Source organism: Triturus cristatus, chromosome 6, assembly GCF_964204655.1.
Source record: "Triturus cristatus chromosome 6, aTriCri1.1, whole genome shotgun sequence".
In the NCBI taxonomy this organism is placed as follows: domain Eukaryota; kingdom Metazoa; phylum Chordata; class Amphibia; order Caudata; family Salamandridae; genus Triturus; species Triturus cristatus.
The window spans coordinates 1,350,791,057-1,350,814,240 of record NC_140589.1 but is presented as its reverse complement, the minus strand read 5'-3'; the positions used below and the strand labels follow the sequence as shown (position 1 = coordinate 1,350,814,240).

At 44.5% G+C, this 23,184-nt stretch overlaps 1 protein-coding gene across 1 annotated transcript in view; it reads left to right on the top strand.

Annotated features, from left to right (window-relative positions):
• The window catches only part of LOC146821407 (uncharacterized), a 1,203,178-nt gene that overhangs the window by 13,659 nt on the left and 1,166,335 nt on the right, over positions 1 to 23,184 (top strand). Inside the window, exons 5-7 of the mRNA XM_085609844.1 lie at positions 319 to 447; positions 4,717 to 4,845; positions 9,114 to 9,242. Coding sequence (XP_085465970.1) covers positions 319 to 447; positions 4,717 to 4,845; positions 9,114 to 9,242 — 387 coding nt within the window. The remainder of the gene's footprint in view (positions 1 to 318; positions 448 to 4,716; positions 4,846 to 9,113; positions 9,243 to 23,184) is intronic.

The window sequence follows — 23,184 nt, the reverse complement described above, 5'->3', positions numbered from 1 at the left end:
TCTGCATTTTTATGAAGGGTTTAAAATATGATCTATTTTTAAGTCTGACTAAAGTTCGTATCATTTGAACCAGATCACCTAAGAAATGGGCAGATCAATTTCATGCACCTTCCCAATGATTGATTGTGTTATGAAGACCACCTTCATGCAATACTCATTCTGTTTAATCTCTGATCTACTTGTTCTGTTAATTGAAATCTGAGTAATTAGTGTCCCCATCCAATGGGAGAATTGATATCTGTTCATTTTAGTCCAGGTGCAATTCATTAGACATTATTGTGACTGCATATGTGTAAATGTTTTTATGGTTTCATTTAGAAATATCCTTCAGTCACTGAGAAAATCCATACACCGGAATTACAGAAAGAAATATATGTCACTGGAGCCAAAGAGTATAAACCTGAATCAGAACCTACTGAACCTTTAACCGCAACAGTTGCAGAGCAGGTAAAATTTACTCCATCTTCTTTTCCTTTCGCACTATTTATATTTAATGTAATACAAGTGAATTGATCAATGTGTAAGGTTTTATAAAGAACAAATAAAAACTGATGAAGTATTTTCACAATTTACACCAGTAACTTATGAGGTTGAAATTTGAAAGACATTCCAACAGTGGAATATGAGCAACCTCTCCTTAACTCCGTGATTAATATAGAAACCAGGCTGCCAACGCAATTAGGAAAAACATTTGCCTAAATGTATTTCATTACAAACACAAAACCTTGGGGCATCTCTCATCAAATAATATGAGGACATCCTAGCAGCAGGGATGGATGTAGTAAATAGTGTAGAACAAATGTTGAGGGATATGTTTCTTTCCCAATTTTAACAACCAGAAATCATTACTATGGCAGTATTCAAACTGGGCGGAAGAGTCAAAATACAAAGGGAACTTCAAGTCCCACCAAAAAAGGTTGGAGATTGGACTATAGGACATTCCTCCCAGAGATTGGTTTCTCAGAGAATCCAGGAATAGATTGAGAACAATTTGAAAATGATTCATCTGGTCTTCCATCCAGATTATATAAAGATTATATAAATTGCACAATTCAAGCCTGAATGTCTAGTACAGTTGTTTCTTTAAATTTCATATTTTAGGGTTTGTAGAGCCCAATGACGGAATTCTGTATTGTTGGACGTTGGCCCACTCTCTAGGGTAACCCCAAACCTTTTGCCTTCACCCGTCCTATTTTCCTTAATTTGTTTTAGTTGCGTTTAGGACTTTGTGCACTTTACCACTGCTAACCAGTGTTAAAGGGGTTGTGCTCAGTCAATAAAACATTGTAAAATTGCCTCAGACCTGATTGGCATCTTTAGTTTACTTTTAATACCCTAGTAAAGAGGTATATTATATACCCAGGACTTCTAAAGTAAATGCTACATATGTAGTTGCAGCTTATTATACCCCCTTGCCAAGTCTTAATCTCCTTTTATTGCTTATACATCACCCCTAAGGTAGGCCCTAGGTAGTGCATAGTGCAGGGTGCATTGTAAATAAAATGTTGGACATGTACTTTTAAGTTTTACTTACCCTGGTGGTGAAAGATTCCTAAACTCGCTTTTCCTTACTGTGAGACCTACTTTTCCCATGGTATGAGATTGAGTTGCCTTATTACATTTAATAAGTGCTAGCATTTGAGTGGGAAGAGGTGAACATTTCATTGGTGTCTGAGAAAATGGAATTGCAATTCCTCTTTAATGGTACAGTCAGAAGTTAAGTTACAAGTTTGAAAATTCCACGCTTAGAAAGTTCTCATATTCCTTCCCTAACCATTTAGTGCCTCCAGTACGTTTTGGGTTACATGACAGGGTCTAGTTGGCTATTGGACATTGTTTATTTCTCCCAGGCAACCAGCCTCACAATAGAGGGATTATGTGTGACTGGATAGGCCATGAACTGGCAGATGGAGGGAGCTGGGCAGAGCCCCACTTTGAACTGAATAGGCTGTGCTCAGCCTTCACACAAAGGATTTGTCATCCTTGCATTCTTCATACAGACAGCCAGGGAAGGGGAAGGAGTACACCTTAAGGATTTCAAAGGGAATTCTCTACTAACGCTTCCTACTTCAACAAAGGCACAAGTATAAAAATAGGACCCTTAGACCCACTCTTCAGTTCACTATCGAACCTGCGTAACGACTTTCTGTGGACTGTCTGCTTGTGTGGCCTGCTGTGTACTCCACAGGACTACTTTGTTGCACCTGGAAGAACTGCTGTGCTGCCGGGAGTCTGCCTTGAACCATCAAAGGCCCATCCTGCTGCTTAAGCCTTGTTCCACTTCTTGAACCCAGGACTACCAGAGTGACTTCAATGGCTAGTTTGCTGGCCACCTAATCAGAGGTTCAGGGACAGAAACGGTTTCAACTACCTGAACCCACATATTGACTCAGTCTGAATGAGTCATAACCCCCTCTAGGTGGTGCCCTTCCAGGCCTGGACTGTAATGTTAAAGGTTCCCAGATAGCCAAAACACACATTTGGGAGTTAAAAAATGTTTGACTGAAAACTACTCTGAGAACCAAAAGGAGCCTGGGACCAACCTGCTTGCCTATCCACCAGTGACGTAAAAAAAGTTGATTGGGCCCCCCAACAAAGTACATTGAGGGCTCCCCCCCTTGACTCACTCAGAAGCTCTCTGGCCTGGAGACTTTACTAAGGAGGTGCCCTGGAGCTCAGGGCCCCTTGTACTGTGGGGGGCGTGGGGGCCTTTGTTACACCACTGCTATCCATCCAAGGTGCACCACCAGGCGGCCTCATCCAGTTGGCCTGATTTCGCAACAGCTCTTGTTATGTTCTTCTTCGCAACCGGGGCTTTCTATATCGTGCGAAGGAAATTCCTTGTTTCAAACCCCCTTGTGGAGCTTTGGATACCACTTTCCAGTGGTGATGTGAGGATGGTGACGGCATCAACAGTTCGAGGTGGAGTTACCATTACAGGAAACATTGAAATGAGCTGGAATGCGGATGCATTGCGATAACATCTCCATGAAGTCCCACAAGTCGCACCTTACTTATGTTGCCTGGGGGTCTCACATCATATAAGAGAAAGTAAAAACCAGTGCATCTAAAGACTCTTGCGCCACTTAGTCCAAAATCACATCTTACGGTACCCTCAGTGTGGTCTTGAAAGGGCAAACTGGATATGAATGTGACTTTAGGACTGAAACAAAAAACAACTTCAGCCCTGAGAACTGATAAGGTGAATTGTCAAGAACACCAAAAAAATAATACAAATACATGATTTTAACACTGAACATCATTTTTAAAAGAATGCTTGCTGCAAGAAAAGAGGACTTTCAATTCACTGTTGTTAACTCACCGCGTTGTACTAGAGGGACATAAAAATGGTATCATTGTGTGGATATGTTGTTTTTCTTCCCAGTGCTGATGGTAAGTGTCCTTTCTTATATTAGTTTGGACACTTTTATTTTCATAAAACTACTAAGGTAATACTTTTTACTATGATCAGTAGATTAGGAGAAGGATGAAACATTGATTTTCTCATAATACATTTTTCTTATAGAATGTGTTGAAAGGTATTCGGGGATTAAATGAGAGGGATTATTTGAACTCTTCTCTTTAAGGTATTTTATATAGAACCTGCCATCAGAGTTCAATAGAGCTACTTTATGAGCCATAGAGCAGTGATTTTGGTTGTCGTTTTAAATATGCTAGGATATTCAAGCTGTTAAAAATACCAAGTAAAAATGTAGAGACAAAACTAGTCTAGTCTATCATTTGCCTTTGATTTGAAAGTGCATCACAATGTTACTATCAATTTATTTTGAATTGTCAGTATGTACATGTGAGGTATCCCATGAAAGAAACAATTTTCTGACAAAATATTTACTATTATGAAATGTGTTCAATTATCTTCAGAAAAGTATATTTGCTAACAACACTGTTGTGATGTCTTATATAGATCTAATGGCAATGCCTTGTGACAAAGCAGACCCAGTAATCTGCAGAACCCAATGTAGCTGTTCTGTTTCCAGCAACAAACATGAAATTGAAGACTTTTCACAAATATATTTCATTTTTCTTCATATGGAAAAACAGTCTCCCTGTGACTTTGCCATTTCGTATTTGTGCTCTTTGAAGACAGGGGCGCTCTAAGCACTTTCCCATAATTACTGCACCATTTACAAGCTGTTCAATAAGATGTGAGTTTAGCTCTCCAGGTAGTTGTGAGAAAGAGTATTCCAATGGTTGAGTATAATAAAGAGGTTGTGACTATGCACCTTCCTCTATTTTGTTTGTATTTTCCCTGATATCTCTTGAAATTCTCTATACCCATCCCCTCTCTGCCACTTAAGAATGCAGGGTGACCCGCAAACTTTCTGAACTTATGCACTTTTGATACATATACATAAAAAAGACATTTCTTTGTTAATCTCTGCATTTTTATGAAGGGTTTAAAATATGATCTATTTTTAAGTCTGACTAAAGTTCGTATCATTTGAACCAGATCACCTAAGAAATGGGCAGATCAATTTCATGCACCTTCCCAATGATTGATTGTGTTACGAAGACCACCTTCATGCAATACTAATTCTGTTTAATCTCTGATCTACTTGTTCTGTTAATTGAAATCTGAGTAATTAGTGTTCCCATCCAATGGGAGAATTGATTTATGTTCATGTTAGTCCAGGTGCAATTCATTAGACATTATTGTGACTGCATATGTGTAAATATTTTTATGGTTTCATTTAGAAATATCCTTCAGTCACTGAGAAAATCCATACACCGGAAATACAGAAAGAAATATATGTCACTGGAGCCAAAGAGTATAAACCTGAATCAGAACCTACTGAACCTTTAACCGCAACAGTTGCAGAGCAGGTAAAATTTACTCAATCTTCTTTTCCTTTCGCACTATTTATATTTAATGTAATACAAGTGAATTGATCAATGTGTAAGGTTGATAAAGAACAAATAAAAACTGATGAAGTATTTTCACAATTTACACCAGTAACTTATGAGGTTGAAATTTGAAAGACATTCCAACAGTGGAATATGAGCAACCTCTCCTTAACTCCGGGATTAATATAGAAACCAGGCTGCCGACGCAATTAGGAAAAACATTTGCCTAAATGTATTTCATTACAAACACAAAACCTTGGGGCATCTGTCATCAAATAATATGAGGACATCCTAGCAGCAGGGATGGATGTAGTAAATAGTGTAGAACAAATGTTGAGGGATATGTTTCTTTTCCAATTTTAACAACCAGAAATCATTACTATGGCAGTATTCAAACTGGGCGGAAGAGTCAAAATACAAAGGGAACTTCAAGTCCCACCAAAAAAGGTTGGAGATTGGACTATAGGACATTCCTCCCAGAGATTGGTTTCTCAGAGAATCCAGGAATAGATTGAGAACAATTTGAAAATGATTCATCTGGTCTTCCATCCAGATTATATAAAGATTATATAAATTGCACAATTCAATCCTGAATGTCTAGCACAGTTGTTTCTTTAAATTTCATATTTTAGGGTTTGTAGATCCCAATGATGGAATTCTGTATTGTTGGACGTTGGCCCACTCTCTAGGGTAACCCCAAACCTTTTGCCTTCACCCGTCCTATTTTCCTTAATTTGTTTTAGTTGCGTTTAGGACTTTGTGCACTTTACCACTGCTAACCAGTGTTAAAGTGGTTGTGCTCAGTCAATAAAACATTGTAAAATTGCCTCAGACCTGATTGGCGTCTTTAGTTTACTTTTAATACCCTAGTAAAGAGGTATATTATATACCCAGGGCTTCTAAAGTAAATGCTACATATGTAGTTGCAGCTTATTATAACCCCCTTGCCAAGCCTTAATCTCCTTTTATTGCTTTTACATCACCCCTAAGGTAGGCCCTAGGTAGTGCATAGTGCAGGGTGCATTGTAAATAAAATGTTAGACATGTACTTTTAAATTTTACTTACCCTGGTGGTGAAAGATTCCTAAACTCGCTTTTCCTTACTGTGAGACCTACTTTTCCCAGGGTATAAGATTGAGTTGCCTTATTATATTTAATACGTGCTAGCATTTGAGTGGGAAGAGGTGAAGATTTAATTGGTGTCTGAGAAAATGGAATTGCAATTCCTCTTTAATGGTACAGTCAGATGTTAAGTTACAAGTTTGAAAATTCCACGCTTAGAAAGTTCTCATATTCCTTCCCTAACCATTTAGTGCCTCCAGTACATTTTGGGTTACATGACAGGGTCTAGTTGGCTATTGGACATTGTTTATTTCTCCCAGGCAGCCAGCCTCACAATAGAGGGATTATGTGTGACTGGATAGGCCATGAACTGGCAGATGGAGGGAGCTGGGCAGAGCCCCACTTTGAACTGAATAGGCTGTGCTCAGCCTTCACACAAAGGATTTGTTATCCTTGCATTCTTCATACAGACAGCCAGGGAAGGGGAAGGAGTACACCTTAAGGATTTCAAAGGTAATTCTCTGCTAACGCTTCCTACTTCAACAAAGGCACAAGTATAAAAATAGGACCCTTAGACCCACTCTTCAGTTCACTATCGAACCTGAGTAACAACTTTCTGTGGACTGTCTGCTTGTGTGGCCTGCTGTGTACTCCACAGGACTACTTTGTTGCACCTGGAAGAACTGCTGTGCTGCCGGGAGTCTGCCTTGAACCATCAAAGGCCCATCCTGCTGCTTAAGCCTTGTTCCACTTTTTGAACCCAGGACTACCAGAGTGACTTCAATGGCTAGTTTGCTGGCCAGCTAATCAGAGGTTCAGGGACAGAAACGGTTTCAACTACCTGAACCCACATATTGACTCAGTCTGAATGAGTCATAACCCCCTCTAGGTGGTGCCCTTCCAGGCCTGGACTGTAATGTTAAAGGTTCCCAGATAGCCAAAACACACATTTGGGAGTTAAAAAATGTTTAACTGAAAAATACTCTGAGAACCAAAAGGAGACTGGGACCAACCTGCTTGCCTATCCACCAGTGACGTAACAAAAGTTGAGTGGGCCCCCCAACAAAGTACATTGAGAGCTCCCCCCCTTGACTCACTCAGAAGCTCTCTGGCCTGGAGACTGTACTAAGGAGGTCCCCTGGAGCTCAGGGCCCCCTGTACTGTGGGGGGCGTGGGGGCCTTTGTTACACCACTGCTATCCATCAAAGGTGCACCACCAGGCGGCCTCATCCAGTTGGCCTGATTTCGCAACAGCTCTTGTTATGTTCTTCTTCGCAACCGGGGCTTTCTATATTGTGCGAAGGAAATTCCTTGTTTCAAACCCCCTTGTGGAGCTTTGGATACCACTTTGCAGTGGTGATGTGAGGATGGTGACGGCATCAACAGTTCGTGGTGGAGTTACCATTACAGGAAACATTGAAATGAGCTGGAATGCGGATGCATTGCGATAACATCTCCATGAAGTCCCACAAGTCGCACCTTACTTATGTTGCATGGGGGTCTCACATCATATAAGAGAAAGCAAAACCAGTGCATCTAAAGACTCTTGCGCCACTTAGTCCAAAATCACATCTTACGGTACCCTCAGTGTGGTCTTGAAAGGGCAAACTGGATATGAATGTGACTTTAGGACTGTAACAAAAAACAACTTCAGCCCTGAGAATTGATAAGGTGAATTGTCAAGAACACCAAAAAAATAATACAAATACATGATTTTAATACTGAACATCATTTTTAAAAGAATGCTTGCTGCAAGAAAAGAGGACTTTCAATTCACTGTTGTTAACTCACCGCGTTGTACTAGAGGGGCATAAAAATGGTATCATTTTGTGGATATGTTGTTTTTCTTCCCAGTGCTGATGGTAAGTGTCCTTTCTTATATTAGTTTGGACACTTTTATTTTCATAAAACTACTAAGGTAATACTTTTTACTATGATCTGTAGATTAGGAGAAGGATGAAACATTGATTTTCTCATAATACATTTTTGTTATAGAATGTGTTGAAAGGTATTCGGGGATTAAATGAGAGGGATTATTTGAACTCTTCTCATTAAGGTATTTTAAATACAACCTGCCATCAAAGTTCAATAGAGCTACTTTATGAGCTATAGAACAGTGATTTTGGTTGTCGTTTTAAATATGCTAGGATATTCAAGCTGTTAAAAATACCAAGTAAAAATGTAGAGACAAAACTAGTCTAGTCTATCATTTGCCTTTGATTTGAAAGTGCATCACAATGTTACTATCAATTTATTTTGAATTGTCAGTATGTACATGTGAGGTATCCCATGAAAGAAACAATATTCTGAAAAAAGAATTACTATTATGAAATATGTTCCATTATCTTCAGAAAAGTATATTTCCTAACAACACTGTTGTGATGACTTATATAGATCTAATGTCAATGCCTTGTGACAAAGCAGACCCAGTAATCTGTAGAACCCAATGTAGCTGTTCTGTTTCCAGCAACAAACATGAAATTGAAGACTTTTCACAGATATATTGCATTTTTCTTCTTATGGAAAAACAGTCTCCCTGTGACTTTGCCATTTCGTATTTGTGCTCTTTGAAGACAGGGGCGCTCTAAGCACTTTCCCATAATTATTGCACCATTTACAAGCTGTTCAATAAGATGTGAGTTTAGCTCTCCAGATAGTTGTGAGAAAGAGTATTCCAATGGTTGAGTATAATAAAAAGGTTGTTACTATGCATCTTCCTCTATTGTGTTTGTATTTTCCCTGATATCTCTTGAAATTCTCTATACCCATCCCCTCTCTGCCACTTAAGAATGCAGGGTGACCCGCAAACTTTCTGAACGTATGCACTGTTGATACATATACATAAAAAAGACATTTCTTTGTTAATCTCTGCATTTTTATGAAGGGTTTAAAATATGATCTATTTTTAAGTCTGACTAAAGTTCGTATCATTTGAACCAGATCACCTAAGAAATGGGCAGATCAATTTCATGCTCCTTCCCAATGATTGATTGTGTCATGAAGACCACCTTCATGCAATACTCATTCTGTTTAATCTCTGATCTACTTGTTCTGTTAATTGAAATCTGAGTAATTAGTGTGCCCATCCAATGGGAGAATTGATATATGTTCATTTTAGTCCAGGTGCAATTCATTAGACATTATTGTGACTGCATATGTGTAAATGTTTTTATGGTTTCATTTAGAAATATCCTTCAGTCACTGAGAAAATCAATACAACGGAATTACAGAAAGAAATATATGTCACTGGAGCCAAAGAGTATAAACCTGAATCAAAACCTACTGAACCTTTAACCGCAACAGTCACAGAGCAGGTAAAATGTACTCCATCTTCTTTTCCTTTCGCACTATTTATATTTTATGTAATACAAGTGAATTGATCAATGTGTAAGGTTTTATAAAGAACAAATAAAAACTGATGAAGTATTTTCACAATTTACACCAGTAACTTATGAGGTGGAAATTCGAAAGACATTCCATCAGTGGAATATGAGCAACCTCTCCTTAACTCCGAAATGAATATAGAAACCAGGCTGCCGACATAATAAAACATTTGCCTAAATGTATTTCATTACAAACACAAACCCTTGGGGCATCTCTCATCAAATAATATGAGGACATCCTAGCAGCAGGGATGGACATAGTAAATAGTGTAGAACAAATGTTGAGGGATATGTTTCTTTTCCAATTTTAAAAACCAGAAATCATTACTATGGCAGTAATCAAACTGGACGGAAGAGTCAAAATAGAAAGGGAACTTCAAGTATAGCTGAAAAAGTTTGGAGATTGGAATATAGGACATTCCTCCCAGAGTTTGGTTTCTCAGAGAATCCAGGACTATATTGAGAACAATTTGAAAATGATTCGTCTGGTCTTCCATCCAGATTATATAAAGATTATATAAATTGAACAATTTAATCCTGAATCTCTAGTACAGTTGATTCTTTAAATTTCATATTTTAGGGTTTGTAGAGCCCAATGATGGAATTCTGTATTGTTGGACTTGGCCTTCTCTTTAGGGTAACCCCAAACCTTTTGCCTTCACCCGGTCTATTTTCCTGAATTTGTTTTAGTTGTGTTTAGGACTTTATGCACTTTACCACTGCTAACCAGTGTTAAAGTGGTTGTGCTCAGTCAATAAAACATTGTAAAATTGGCTCACACCTGATTGGCATCTTTAGTTTACTTTTAATACCCTAGTAAAGTGGTATACCATATACCCAGGGTCTGTAAATTAAATGCTACATATGTACTTGCAGCTTATTATAACCCCCTTGCCAAGCCTTAAACTCCTTTTATTGCTTATACATCACCCCTAAGGTAGGCCCTAGGTAGTGCATAGTGCAGGATGCTTTGTAATTAAAATGTTGGACATGTACTTTTAAGGTAAAAGATTCCTAAATTCGCTTTTCCTTGCTGTGAGACCTACTTTTCCCATAGGATAAGATTTAGCTAGCATTTGAGTGGGAAGAGGTGAACAATTCATTGATGTCTGAGAAAATAGAATTGCAATTCCTCTTTAATGGTACAGTCAGATGTTCAGTTACAAGTTTGAAAACTCTACGCTTAGAATGTTCTCATATTCCTTCCCTAACCATTTGGTGCCTCCAGTACGTTCTGGGTTACATGACTGGGTCTAGTTGGCTATTGGACATTATTTATTTCTCCCAGGCAGCCAGCCTCACAATAGAGGGATTATTTGTGACTGGATAGGCCATGAACTGGCAGATTGAGGGAGCTGGGCAGAGCCCCACTTTGAACTGAATAGGCTGTACTCTGCCTTCACACAAAGAATTTGTCATCCTTGCATTCTTCATACAGACAGTCAGGGAAGGGGAAGGAGGCTACCTTAAGCATTTCAAAGGGAATTCTCTACTAATGCTTCCTACTTCAACAAAGGCACCAGGTATAAAAATAGGACCCTCAGACCCACTGTTCAGTTCACTATCGAACCTGCGGAACGACTCTCTGAGGACTGGCTGCTTGTGTGGCCTGCTGTGTACTCCACAGGACTACTTTGTTGCACCTAGAAGAACTGCTTTGCTGCGTGGAGTCTGCCTTGAACCCTCAAAGGCCCATCCTGCTGCTTAAGCCTTGTTCCACTTCTTGAACCCAGGACTACCAGAGTGACTTCAATGGCTAGTTTGCTGGCCACCTTATCAGAGGCTCAGGGACAGAAACGGTTTCTACTACCTGAATCCACATATTGACTCAGCCTGAATAAGTCATAACCCCCCCAGGTGGTGCCCGTCCAGGCCTGGACTGTGATGTTAAAGGTTCTCAGATAGCCAAAACACACATTTGGGAGTTAAAAAATGTTTGACTGAAAACTACTCTGAGAACCAAAAGGAGACTGGGACCAACCTGCTTGCCTATCCACCAGTGACGTAACAAAAGTTGAGTCGGCCCCCCAGCAAAGCACATTGAGGGCCCCACCCCTTGACGCACTCAGAAGCTCTCAGGCCTGGGGACTGCACTAAGGAAGCCCCCTGGAGCTCAGAGACCCCTGCACTGTGGAGTGCGTGGGGGCCTTTGTTACACCACTGCTATCTGCCCAAGGTGCGCCACCAGGCGGCCTGATCCAGTTGGCCTGATTTCGCGACAGCTCCTGTTATGTTCTTCTTCGCAACATTAAATCCTATTCAGTGGTCCTTCACCAAAGAGGTATTCTGCTTTACAGAGCTCTTGTTTACCATTGCCTCCAGCTTCGTCCTACTGGCGATTTTTGAGTTCCAAAAACAGACTATGTCTGAATGTAGAAATCTTCCTTCTGACTTTATCCAGCATCTCTCCGACGATGACACCTCCTACTCAGACCCTGCTTGCAGGATTGCCCCTATGTAGTTCTACCTTCTATAAGACATTGTCTTCAAATTTCTTTTAAGTCCAGAGGTATGTGCTGACCGAGCACAAACTTTTTTTATAGTTGCATCCCTGTTGGCCATATTTTTTCACTACAATCCCGTCTCACTCAAATAGATGTACGTGGTTGAGGCTTTGATATTTAGGTGCTAGTTTTTAGCTTAAACTTCATAATTCCTGTTCTACTGATTGTTTTTTTTTTTATTTGGTGTCAAATAATTTAGTAAAATTTACAATTTTTTCCACATTGGTATGGAATTTTTCTTATTTTTTGGAGGGGGAAATCGATTTTATTTGCATTTCATTGTATAACACAGTACATATGTATCAATTATCGCAGGAAGTAAACATGGTATTTTTCTTATATAGTGTTTTCACAGCTTTTCTGAATTGTGCAGAAAGCACAGGTTGATTTAGTGACTTTTGTGGTTTACCCTGAAAGCAATTGTGGCTGTTGCTTGAACAGGGTAACACCCCATTCAACCAGTAAACCAATTTATCATAAGTCTGAATTGAGGAAGGTAGAAATCTCACTGTTATGGCCGGGTGACATAGAAAGGTCACAACCCACCTTGAATTTCACCATCTTCCTTCCAGACAGCACTCAATCAGGATTCAGAAAGAACCCCAGCACTGAAACAGCACTATTTGCAGCCACAGACGATATTCGAATCATCCTGGGCTGAGGATAAACAGTGCTCTTTATCCTGCTCAAACTCTCCACGGCCTTCGATACTGTCTTCCACAACACCCTCATCAGAAGACTCACACAAGAATGGCATACAAGGATCTGCTCTTAAATTTAACTGTTCCTTCCTCAGAAGAAGAGCCCGAAGGATCAGACTGCCTTCCTTCACATCGGAGACCAATAAACTGATATGTGAAGTCCCTCAGAGATTGTCTCTCAGCCTTACCCTTTTAAAGATATACATGACACCGTTCACCAATATCATCCATTCACAAGTCATCACCATCACCTCTTAGGCTGGATTACTGCAACACTTCTACGCTGGTATCTCCAAAAAACTCCTTCACAGACTCCAGACCCATTCAGAACACTGCAAGAAGACTCATATTAAACCTTTCACGACACACTCACATCACACCGCACCTCAGAAAGCTTCACTGGCTCCCCATTCACAAGAGCAGCCAATTTAAACTTCTCACACAAACATACAAGGCCCTACACAACACATGACCAGAATATCTGAACAGCCACATTCACATTTACCAACCCACTATACACCTACGCTCTGCCTCACACACCCTCGCAAAGACTTCCTGCATCAGCAAAAGCGAAAGGAGATTGCTCATTCTCCAAACATTGCACCCAAGACATGGAGCGACCTCCCTTAACACATTAAAGCCTCCTTCTCAGTTCTTGAGTCCCGAAAGAAGGTGAACTCCTTTTTTCTTCATATAAACACCTTGAGGACCACACGCCTACACAACTGCCCAAGCACCTGGATACCCTCTCGGGTCAAGAGTGAACTGTACAAATTAACATAATTTAAGCAAAATAACCCTCTTCTCAATTGACGTTTTGGTCACCATTGTTTATTGATAGCCATAAAATGTCATTAACAAATTCAGTAGAGACCTTAGCTATTTATATTTCTGTGCAGCAAAAACATAATCTCCCCTATGATTATTAAACCTGAACTACGGATTGTTCAATTTGCTGCACCAAGTTGAGATTTAAAGACATCCTGGTACCAGACCATAAAGAGAATGTCATCCACATATTCTAGAAAATTAAAGGCTTTTATACTGAGTCATGACGTAAAAATATTGAAGACCTTTCTGATATCCCAGGATCACGATGGGAGACCAAGGGAAGATAAGTAAATGGATCCATTTGAGAATTCCACCTGACTTGTATCCATCAGATTGGAACTGACTGTTAGACATCTGTTAGATCCAATCTCAACAGCTAATTTTCTGAATGGACTATTTTGAGATATAAGGCAAAGTATTCATCTTGAAATGAAAATGGAACTGAAATTGCTTAGACTGGTTCAAGGGTCTCTTTGCTTTTCTTCCTGAGAGGAACGATTTTAATGGGAAACATGTTGGCACAAAAAACGAATAGGTTCAATAGCCCCTTTCTGAGGCGTTCCAGCACATCTGGCCTAATGAAGATCCTTTTTTCCTTAGAAAAGTGAAAATAAACAGGACGGAGCTTTCCCTAATAGAGAGGAGCATATACGCTTTCTGAAACCCTAAACAGTTTTTCAACACCTAGGGATCAACTGATACTTGTTCCCGATAGTGATGAGAGATATAAGCAGGGTCCTATTGTTTCAGCAGAAGAAAAGATAAGATTGAATTGATATTGTTGGCAGTGCCCATCCTTGTCTTTTGTTTCACTCTTTCTCAAAAACCGATGTCCCTCTAATGTAAGAATATTGAATTGATGTCCCTAGAACACATTTGGAGCAATGGTCAAATGTGTCTAACCATTTTGGGCTATTAAATGGCGAGCTAGTATAGTGGTTCCATCCCACTCTGGCTCAAATAAAATCCATGTGATGAAAACCGAATTAGTAATAACTTAAATTGTGTAGAGCTGGGACAGGCACAATACACGTTTTCCATTTCCTTTATTAATCAATCTCCAAAGATCCTTTAAGCTTTAGGATCATCTCTGGAATAGGTATTTTTGACCAGCTGACTATCCGTCTGAATCAACAGACCTTTCCTCTGCTAAAGGGAAATAGCTTTATTGGAGCTACCTAAAAACCTCAAGGCATTTTTCAAAAATCCTAGGAACCTCCCCAACTTCAGAATATTTTTGTCAGTTTGACAATCTTCATTAGAGCTGCTACATACAGTAGTTTGTAATTACAGGATAACCAAATAAATCAATTCCTTGCAGCTGTCAGAAACATATGAGGGAATAAATTATCTTTGGTTCTACAATAGGAGTGGGAGTTAAGCTATCCTTTTAATACATTTTAGGCCTCTCTTTCCTCAGTAAATTTATCAGCGATTCTCTCCACAGATTATCTATACTTCTCTGTAAACGGCCTTCTTGATAGTGTAGGCGATCACCTGTAGTGAAATTATTGTGCAGTAGAGGAGAGGGCCTGATCACTGTGCCACATTCACAATTGTCCTCACAGGAGATACAAGTTTATAGTATTATTCCTCTTGAATAAAACCTTAAATGCCCAACTAAAGGGTACATTACTATTTGTCCATATTCTGATCAAGGCAAGGACGTATCATCATCATTATTGGTCTTTTTTTCTATAACTATATTAAGACATTGTCCATTTGTGTTATTTTGTGCCAGAGACCCGAAGTCCACGATTGTGACTATCCATCATATATCAATGTTCAGACACTAGAAATATTTACATTGGAATGAATTTACAGATTTTGAAAAATGACCCCTGCTATTTTATATGAAGTGATATAGCGAGAACAGTCTGTTGCAATGTATTAGTATTTGTTGGGGCTTTGCTGTTGCTAGCCTCTAGGCACCCTACTGCTTAGCCTACTATCATTATGAGTTCATAAGGTTCCATAGTAGAACCTTGGGGTTAATGGATGTTGGCAGTTGAGTAGAGCTGTTTGGAAGGATCGTTCATTCTGAACCACAGGATGTGTCAGTGTACTTGTTATTAATAAAGTACTTAATTTCAAGTTCGGAGTGTTATGGTATCTTTACAAAAATGGTAACCGTCTTTCCTTGAACCCTGCCACAAAGATGAAGAGCCTACGCATCTGTACGCAGCTGTCCAGCACTTCTGCTTGCTGTTTACTGTTTGCTATCATATGTTCGGTTTTATCCTGAATTAAGCTAGTTTGCAGAGAAGAGTCAGGGCTACATAATAATATTTGTGTCATAGCTTTTTCTGAGATATGTATGTGCATTTTACTTTTCGCTCTACACAGCTACAGGACCCCAGACTGCCCACGCCTGCCCCTGCTATGTGTGCTTCCCATCCACTTCGCATCCTTTCTTGGAATGTCAACGGCCTTGTGCACTATATCAAAAGGAAAAAAGTACTCTCTTATCTTCAGAAGAAACGGGCAGATGTGGCTCTGTCACAAGAGATCCACCTAGATGCCCTGGAATCTGACAAGTTGCACAGAGGCTGGGTGGGCAGGGTGATACACAGTAGCGTAGCGGTAGTGATATCAACTGACAGAGGGTTACTCTGCAAATGTGGAGTCGCAATCCTTATCCGAAAATCGTTGCCTGTCACCGCTGTGAAAACATGGTCCGATCCTAATGGCAGGTACGCGTTTGCCAAACTGCGTCTAGTGGATAGTTCCCTTTGCGTGGGATCCTTATGCACACCGGCGGGGGTCAAACGCCCCTTCTTTCTTCATTTGAACCATTTGCTCGAAGAGATTGGTGCTTCACAGTATGTTATCAGTGGGTCTTGGAATCTCGCCCGAGAATAGGTCCAGGACTGGCCCCCTGGATAAAGGCAATGACGCGGACAGAGCCCTGGTGAGTGACGTAGCCTCAGACCACGGATTGGTAGATCATTGGTGCCTCTGTCTCCCATCGGACATGGAGTATACTTTTGTTTCCTCGGTCCATGGTACGCCGTCTAGATTAGATTACTTTCCCAGAGATCCATGGCGCTCATTGGTCTCAGATCCTGGAGGCGGAAATGTCTGACCACTCCCCTATCCTCCTGTCCCTTGATACGGCTTGGCCTCCCTGGGCCGCAAACCATGGCGCATGAATATACAACAATACTGCACCCAACTAAAAGCTCATGTTTCCACGTATCTATCAGAAAACAGACACTCAGTGGACTCCCACAGAGTACTCTGGGCCTCCGCAAAGGCGACTATCAGGGGTCAACCTTTGAGAGACCTTGCAGTGGCCAATAAGCAGGTGGCCACCTGCCAGACAGAGCTGGAGAGGAAAATAGCTTCCCTTATCCGCCTATACTCTGCCCATCCCACCTTGCCTCATTGCCAGCGCCTGGAACAGGCTCGCATGGTCCTTAACAGCCATTCACCTCCATGGCCGAGTACGTGCTGCAACACCTGAAGGGACGACATTGTGAGCAGAAGAAAAATGCAGGCCTACTGCTAGGGGCCCAACTGCGACAATGAGAGGCCACCATGACCATTCCTGCCATACACTCGGCTAGAGAGGAGGTTCTCAACCTCCCCAAAGGACATTGTAAACAAGTTTGCTTTGTTTTACAAGAAGCTGAACACCCCAGGGGAACCAGTTGGTGCGGACCGTGTGGCCGCACCCTTGGGGGTAGTGGACCTCCCTTGCCTATAGGACAAGGGTAGGGAGCTCCTAGTGGAGGGGATTAGTAAGGAGGAGATAATGCTTGCCATCTCCAAACTGCCCTATCACAAGGCCACAGATGAGGATGGCTTCCCAGCGGAATTCTACAGATGGTCAGGCCAGTAGGTTTTTGACACCCTCCATGCCGCCTTTCAGAAAGTGGAGCAGACGACTTCCCTGGGTTTTCTGCTCCAACAAGGCGATGATCGCAGTTCTACCCAAACATGGGAGAGACCCTCTCCTGTGTGGCAGTTATAGTTCCATCTCTTTGCTAAACTGCAACATTAAAATCCTGGCCAGCATTTTGGCAACGTGCCCGGGCAAGGTCATCCCCTCCCTGATTGACCACACGCAAGTTGGCTTTGTGTCGGGCCGCTCCCCCAGGAGCTACCTCCGCACCGAGGCCCACACCGTTTGACGCAATGTCCATCTCCATAGACACGGAAAAGGTGCTTCCCTCCAGCTTTATGATTGTCCAACAGCCCAAGTTAACTGCGGGGGGGTTCCTTTCTGACCTGTTCGCGATCCAGAGGGGCACCCACCAGGGATGTCTGCTATCCCCCCCTTGTTTCACCTAGCCATAGAACTCCTCGTCTCTACTATTCATAATTGACCAGTATTGTGGGCATCTCCCTTGTGGACGGTTTCTCCAAAATCTATCTTTATGCGGATGATGTCCTGCTTACTCTGTCGGACCTCAACCACTCCCTTCAGGTCTTGCTGGGAATCATCGATTGCTTCTCGGCCCTGTCTTGTTACAAGGTGAATTGGGACAAGAGCGAGACCTTCCCACTCTCAGTCTGCACCACGAAGGCGGCCATCCATGGCTACTCTTTCTGTTGGCATCCCTCACGTCCCAAATATTTAGGGATCCTAGTTAACGGGCTTGTGATGATGATGTCAGAAAACCTGGACCAATTATTGGCCCAGATAAAACCGGACTTTGAGAAGTGATCCCACCTGGGATTTTCCATGTGGGGCAGGGCGCAAACAGTAAGGATGGTCACTCTGATGTGCTTTACCTACACAGTAGGGGCCTCATTTATGAGACTCCTTGCGCCTCCGGAACGTCAGTTTTTTTTTTTGTCAAAGATATCTTTATTGATAAGAAAACACAAAAAGAAAACACCGGCGACAGTCCCGCAAAACTTCCCTCGCAGGGGGACGCATATTAGGAGGGGAGGCCAGGGAGCCAAACAGCCGCCTGGGGGATCAACCATGTCAAGCAATCAGCCCTATAGCTAGAAAGAGACCCAAACGAGGCCTGAGGTATCAGGGATAATGGCAATGGTGGGGCCTCACTTCCGCCCAGTAAAATGCCCCTGCAAAGTCCATGCTATCGGGCAGGGCCCAGCAATCGAGAAATATCCAGCTCTCCCCTCCTCTTCAGGCGCCGTTCCAGAAAACAAACTCAAAAGAAAAAAGGAAATCCCCCCAACCCGCAACCTCCCCGACCCTCCCAACCCCTCCCACCCTCCCCCAGTGGTGGTAACTCGCAATCATACGCAGGGGCTTCCCCAATCGATAATCATACCTGGAACAGGTGAAGGGCTCGAATTGAGGGAGGACACACCGCTGCCTGCAATCCCCTAGAGAGAAAGCGCACTAGAGGGCCCCAATGGAAATTGAAATTCTTAAAGGACGCCAGGAAGACATCCGCCATCCGTTCCATGCTCAACAATTTCCAAAACCTCGCATGCCACAAAGATATCGCCGGGGCTTCCTTCTTTTTCCAAGCTGCCGCCAGAGTGATCTTAGCCGCCCCCAAACACAGCCAAAGGATCTTTTTGTCCGCACGCGTCTGGTGTTCGAGGAGGGGATCCCGGAGACCCAGTAATACGTGAGCTACGGAGTCCGCGATCCGGTAACCCAAGATCTCTTTAATATGGGACAGTATCTCCTGCCAGTAGGGGCAGATGACCGGGCAATCCCACCAAATATGGCGGAAGTCCCCCAAGAGACCACATCCCCTCCAACACCTGTCCGAGGAGGTAGGGAAGATGCGGTGTATCTTGGCGGGAGAGAGATACCAGTCCATCATTGTCTTGAGGTGCGCCTCGCGCAGTTCCACCGAGTGATTGTGGCTGGTCAAATCGCACCACAAGTGAGACCATTCTTCATCCGCAACGGCCCTCCCCAGGATGTCCTCCCAGAAGCCCATATAGCGCGGCCTCGGAGAGAGAGCGGTGGCCAAGAGATGGCCATAGATAAAGGAGATGGCTCCGCGCATCGTCGAGGTGCGCGAGAGAAAGGCCTCAAAGGGGGTGGGCGGCCTAACTGCCGCCTCTCGAACCGTTGGAGACAAAGCCCAGTGCAGCAGTTGGGTGTGGCGGAACAGCTCTGTCTGAGGAACCCCATAACCCCGTCCACAATTGGCAAAGGTGAGCGGGGCAGAGCCATGAAACAAATGCGTAAGAGCGAGACAGCCCCCTCTTCTCCATGCGTCGAATGGACCCTCTTGCATCGCGGGTGGGAAGGCCGGATTGAAATGTATGGGAGTAAAAGGCGACGGGAACGTAGTCCAGCGCTCATTCCCAGAAACCGAGTCCCAGACCTTAAGGGTGGTGCCGGTAGGTGTGCTGATGTACGCATTCTGGGGCCTGTCCCCCTTAGGTTTCCATACCAGATCCCATATAGTGCGTCCCGCCACACTTCTGTCCATGTGGAGCCCGTGTTTCTCCGAAAGCGGTTGGGTCCATTCCACCAAGATCCGCAACTGCGCAGCTTTTTAGTAGAGGAGCAAATCCGGAAGGCCCACCCCTCCCTCTCCCCGAGGGCGTCGGAGAGTAGCAAAAGAAAATCGAGCTCGCCCCCCCTGCCATATGAAATGGAGCATTAGAGTCTTGACACGGCGAAAGAAATCAGTGTCCAAGACAATAGGGAGCACCTGGAACAGATATAAAAGCTTCGGCAAGAGCGTCATTTTAATCGCGTGTATCCTACTTAGCCAGGAGATAAACAATGGCTTCCACCGGTTCAAATCAGCCCGTATCGCAGCCATGAGAGGAGGGAAATTGGCAGAGTACAGTTTCCCCACTGTGGGGGTCAAGTGCACCCCCAAGTATAGTAATGAGGAATGAGTCCAAGGCAGGGGCGAGAGCGGCCGGAGGCGGTCCACCTCCAGCGGCGAGAGTGTAAGATTAAGGATATAGGATTTGTCATAGTTCACCTTAAAACCCGCCACCGCTTCAAAACGCGCCAGGGTCATCTGCACGTGGGGGAGGGAGTGCGCAGGGTCTGCCAGCGAGAGCAAGACGTCGTCCGCGAACAAGGAGATCTTGTGCTGTTCGCCCGTAAAGGGTAACCCCCGGATGTCCGGGTGTTCCCGTATCACCAGCACCAGTGGCTCAATACTCAGAGCGAACAACAAGGGAGAGAGAGGACACCCCTGCCTCGTGCCCTGCGAGTGTGGGAAGAAAGACGAAAAGTAGCCATTGACCGCGACACGGGAACGGGGCCCGCTATAGTTGGCCCGAAGCATGGTGAGGAATCTGTCCGAGAACCCAAATGCTTCCAAGGTACGGAAGAGAAACTGCCAGTCCACCCGGTCAAACGCCTTCTCGGCATCCAGGCCAAGCAAAACTGTGAACTGTGAATCACCTTCCTAGTGTTATCATGGGTTTGACGCCCTTTAATGAACCCCGATTGATCCGGGTGGATTAGTACCGGCATCAGGTCTTGCAGGCGGGACGCTAGGATAGAAGAATAGAGTTTGGCGTCGACATTGAGCAGGGCGATCGGCGAACAGAGAGCGGGGTCTTTACCGGGCTTACGGATGACTGAGATGACGGCCTCCGCCATAGAGGCCGAGGAAACCCCTGACTCAGCCATCGCATTGAACAGTTGGACCAAGAAATCACTGATATCGGCGGCAAAGGTCTGGTAAAAGAGGGTCGTGAATCCGTCTGCACCTGGCGCCTTATGAGGCTTCAAGGACTTGATGGCCCTCAGTACCTCCTCTCTAGTGATGGGAGCAGAGAGCAGCTCATTCCAGGCCGCAGACACCTGAGGGAGCGGGAGAGTGCGCAAGTAGTCCCTCTGGGCAGCGGGGTCAAGGGATTCCCCCGCATATAGCGCCGCATAAAACTCGCCGAAGCGGGCCGCATCGCAGTGCTGCAGCGCGCCCGCTTCATCCCGAATGCCTCCGATGTATTCCCGCTCACGCTTACGGCGCAGTTGGCGGGCCAAATGTCTCCCCACTTTGTTCCCCTGAGTATAAGAAAGATGACGGAGCTTCAGGAGGGTAAACTCCGACCTATTATTGTAATGAGTACGTAGCTTGCCCCGGATAGCAGTAAGCGGTCGCAACGTGTGTTTGGAAGGGTGGTCTTTATGCGCACGCTCCAGCACCGCGAGTTCCGCCTCTAACGCCTCTCGTTCCGTTCTCCTCAATCTATTTAGTGCCGCATTAATGGCTAAGCAACTACCCCTCACGGAGGCCTTAAAGGCATCCCAGGTAGTGAAAACAGATGTGTCTTGAACCGGGTTAAGGTCGAAAAAGTCCCGAATCGCCACACGGAGCTCCTTGCAAGAGGAATTGTCCCTCGCCAGGGAGGCCGGAAAATACCATCTGCGCGGAACGTCCCCCACCGGCGCCCACTGTAGCCCCAGCGCAAACAAGCTATGGTCAGAGATAGAAAGAGAAAAAATCTTGGCCTCACTCACGGAACCCCGGAGGGACTGGCTGTAAAAATTATGATCTAATCGGGAGTACGATTGGTGGACATGAGAGAAGAAAGTGTAGTCCCGGGAGAGGGGATGCAGGGAGCGCCACCCATCCAGCAACCCCAGCTCCTCGATCCGCCGGCGCAACTCATCAGAGAAGACCCCAGTCTCGGCCCTCCGGCAGTGGGAGCAGTCCAAGTCTGGATCCCAAACGAGATTGAAGTCCCCCATTACGAAGAGCGCCCCCTCCACAAATTCCTCTATAGTTCGCAGTAAGTTCAAAAGGAATCTATTTTGCCCCACATTGGGAGCATACAGCACAAGGAAGGAACAAGTCCTGCCGAGTAGCACCCCCTTAACAAGAAGCCATCTACCCTCCCTATCACTCCGGACTCCCAAGGGCTGGAAGTGGAGAGTCGAGCGGAACAGCAGTGCTACGCCCCTATGTTCTGAAACCGCCGAAGATCTATAGATAAGGGGGAACTGCTTATGTTTCAACCTGGCCTCATCCCACTGAGCCAGGTGGGTCTCCTGGAGACCCACCACATCCAGGTGATGATCCAGTACATATTTCCAAACCTTGTGGCGCTTCTAAGGCGAATTCAACCCCTTCACATTCCAAGTTCCTAGGGTAACAGGCATGCTTCAGATCTCCCAACGCTCAGCTCTCTCAGGTCAGCCACAGACAAAGCGCCGCCCCCATCCCAGGGACCCAACCTGTCTAGAAAGACCCCTGCAGAAGTGGGCCCGCAGTGCTTCTCAGGACCGCAGTCCTCAGACCATCCCACGTTATCTCTCCGGGGGCGACCCGCAGCCCATACCCTGCCAGAGCAGCGCCCCCAACGCCGGCAACCCCCTCCTCCCCCACCTTGCCCAGGATCAGGCCCTCCTCCAAAGCAAGCGCCATTCCCCCTCTGCCATTCAAGAGTGACCCCACCACCCCCTCGAGCTCCCCCCCTAGAACCCCCACGAAGCGCAACCCACAGAGCCTCCCTCGCAGCCACTCCATGCTACCACCACTGCCCCCCCCAGCCCACCCCCACCCATCCACCCCGACGCCCCCCCTCCCCACCCCCAAAATACCTGTCCCAAAAACTCAAAAAGAACCCAAATGCAACAGGCAGAAGAGTCAACCGAACCCACCCAAAGAAAGTCAAAAAAACGCTGCAACCAGGAGGGCTGGTGTTGAGACCCTCGGAGAACGGGGTCGCAGGCACCAGGCAGTGTCCCATCCGCTCTCCGGTCCGGGGTATCTTCCCCAAAAGTACATAGTTACCCACGGTACCTGAACAGGAGGAAGGCGTCCCCCCGCCACCAAGCAGCCTTCCCTCTACAGTCAAGCCGCCGATGAGCTGTCCCGCGGCGACGACACCGTCACATTCACTACAGAGGCCACTGCTCCATCTCTTTCCTGTTGACTGGTCGCGGAATCCGGCCCAGTCTGTGCCCCCAGT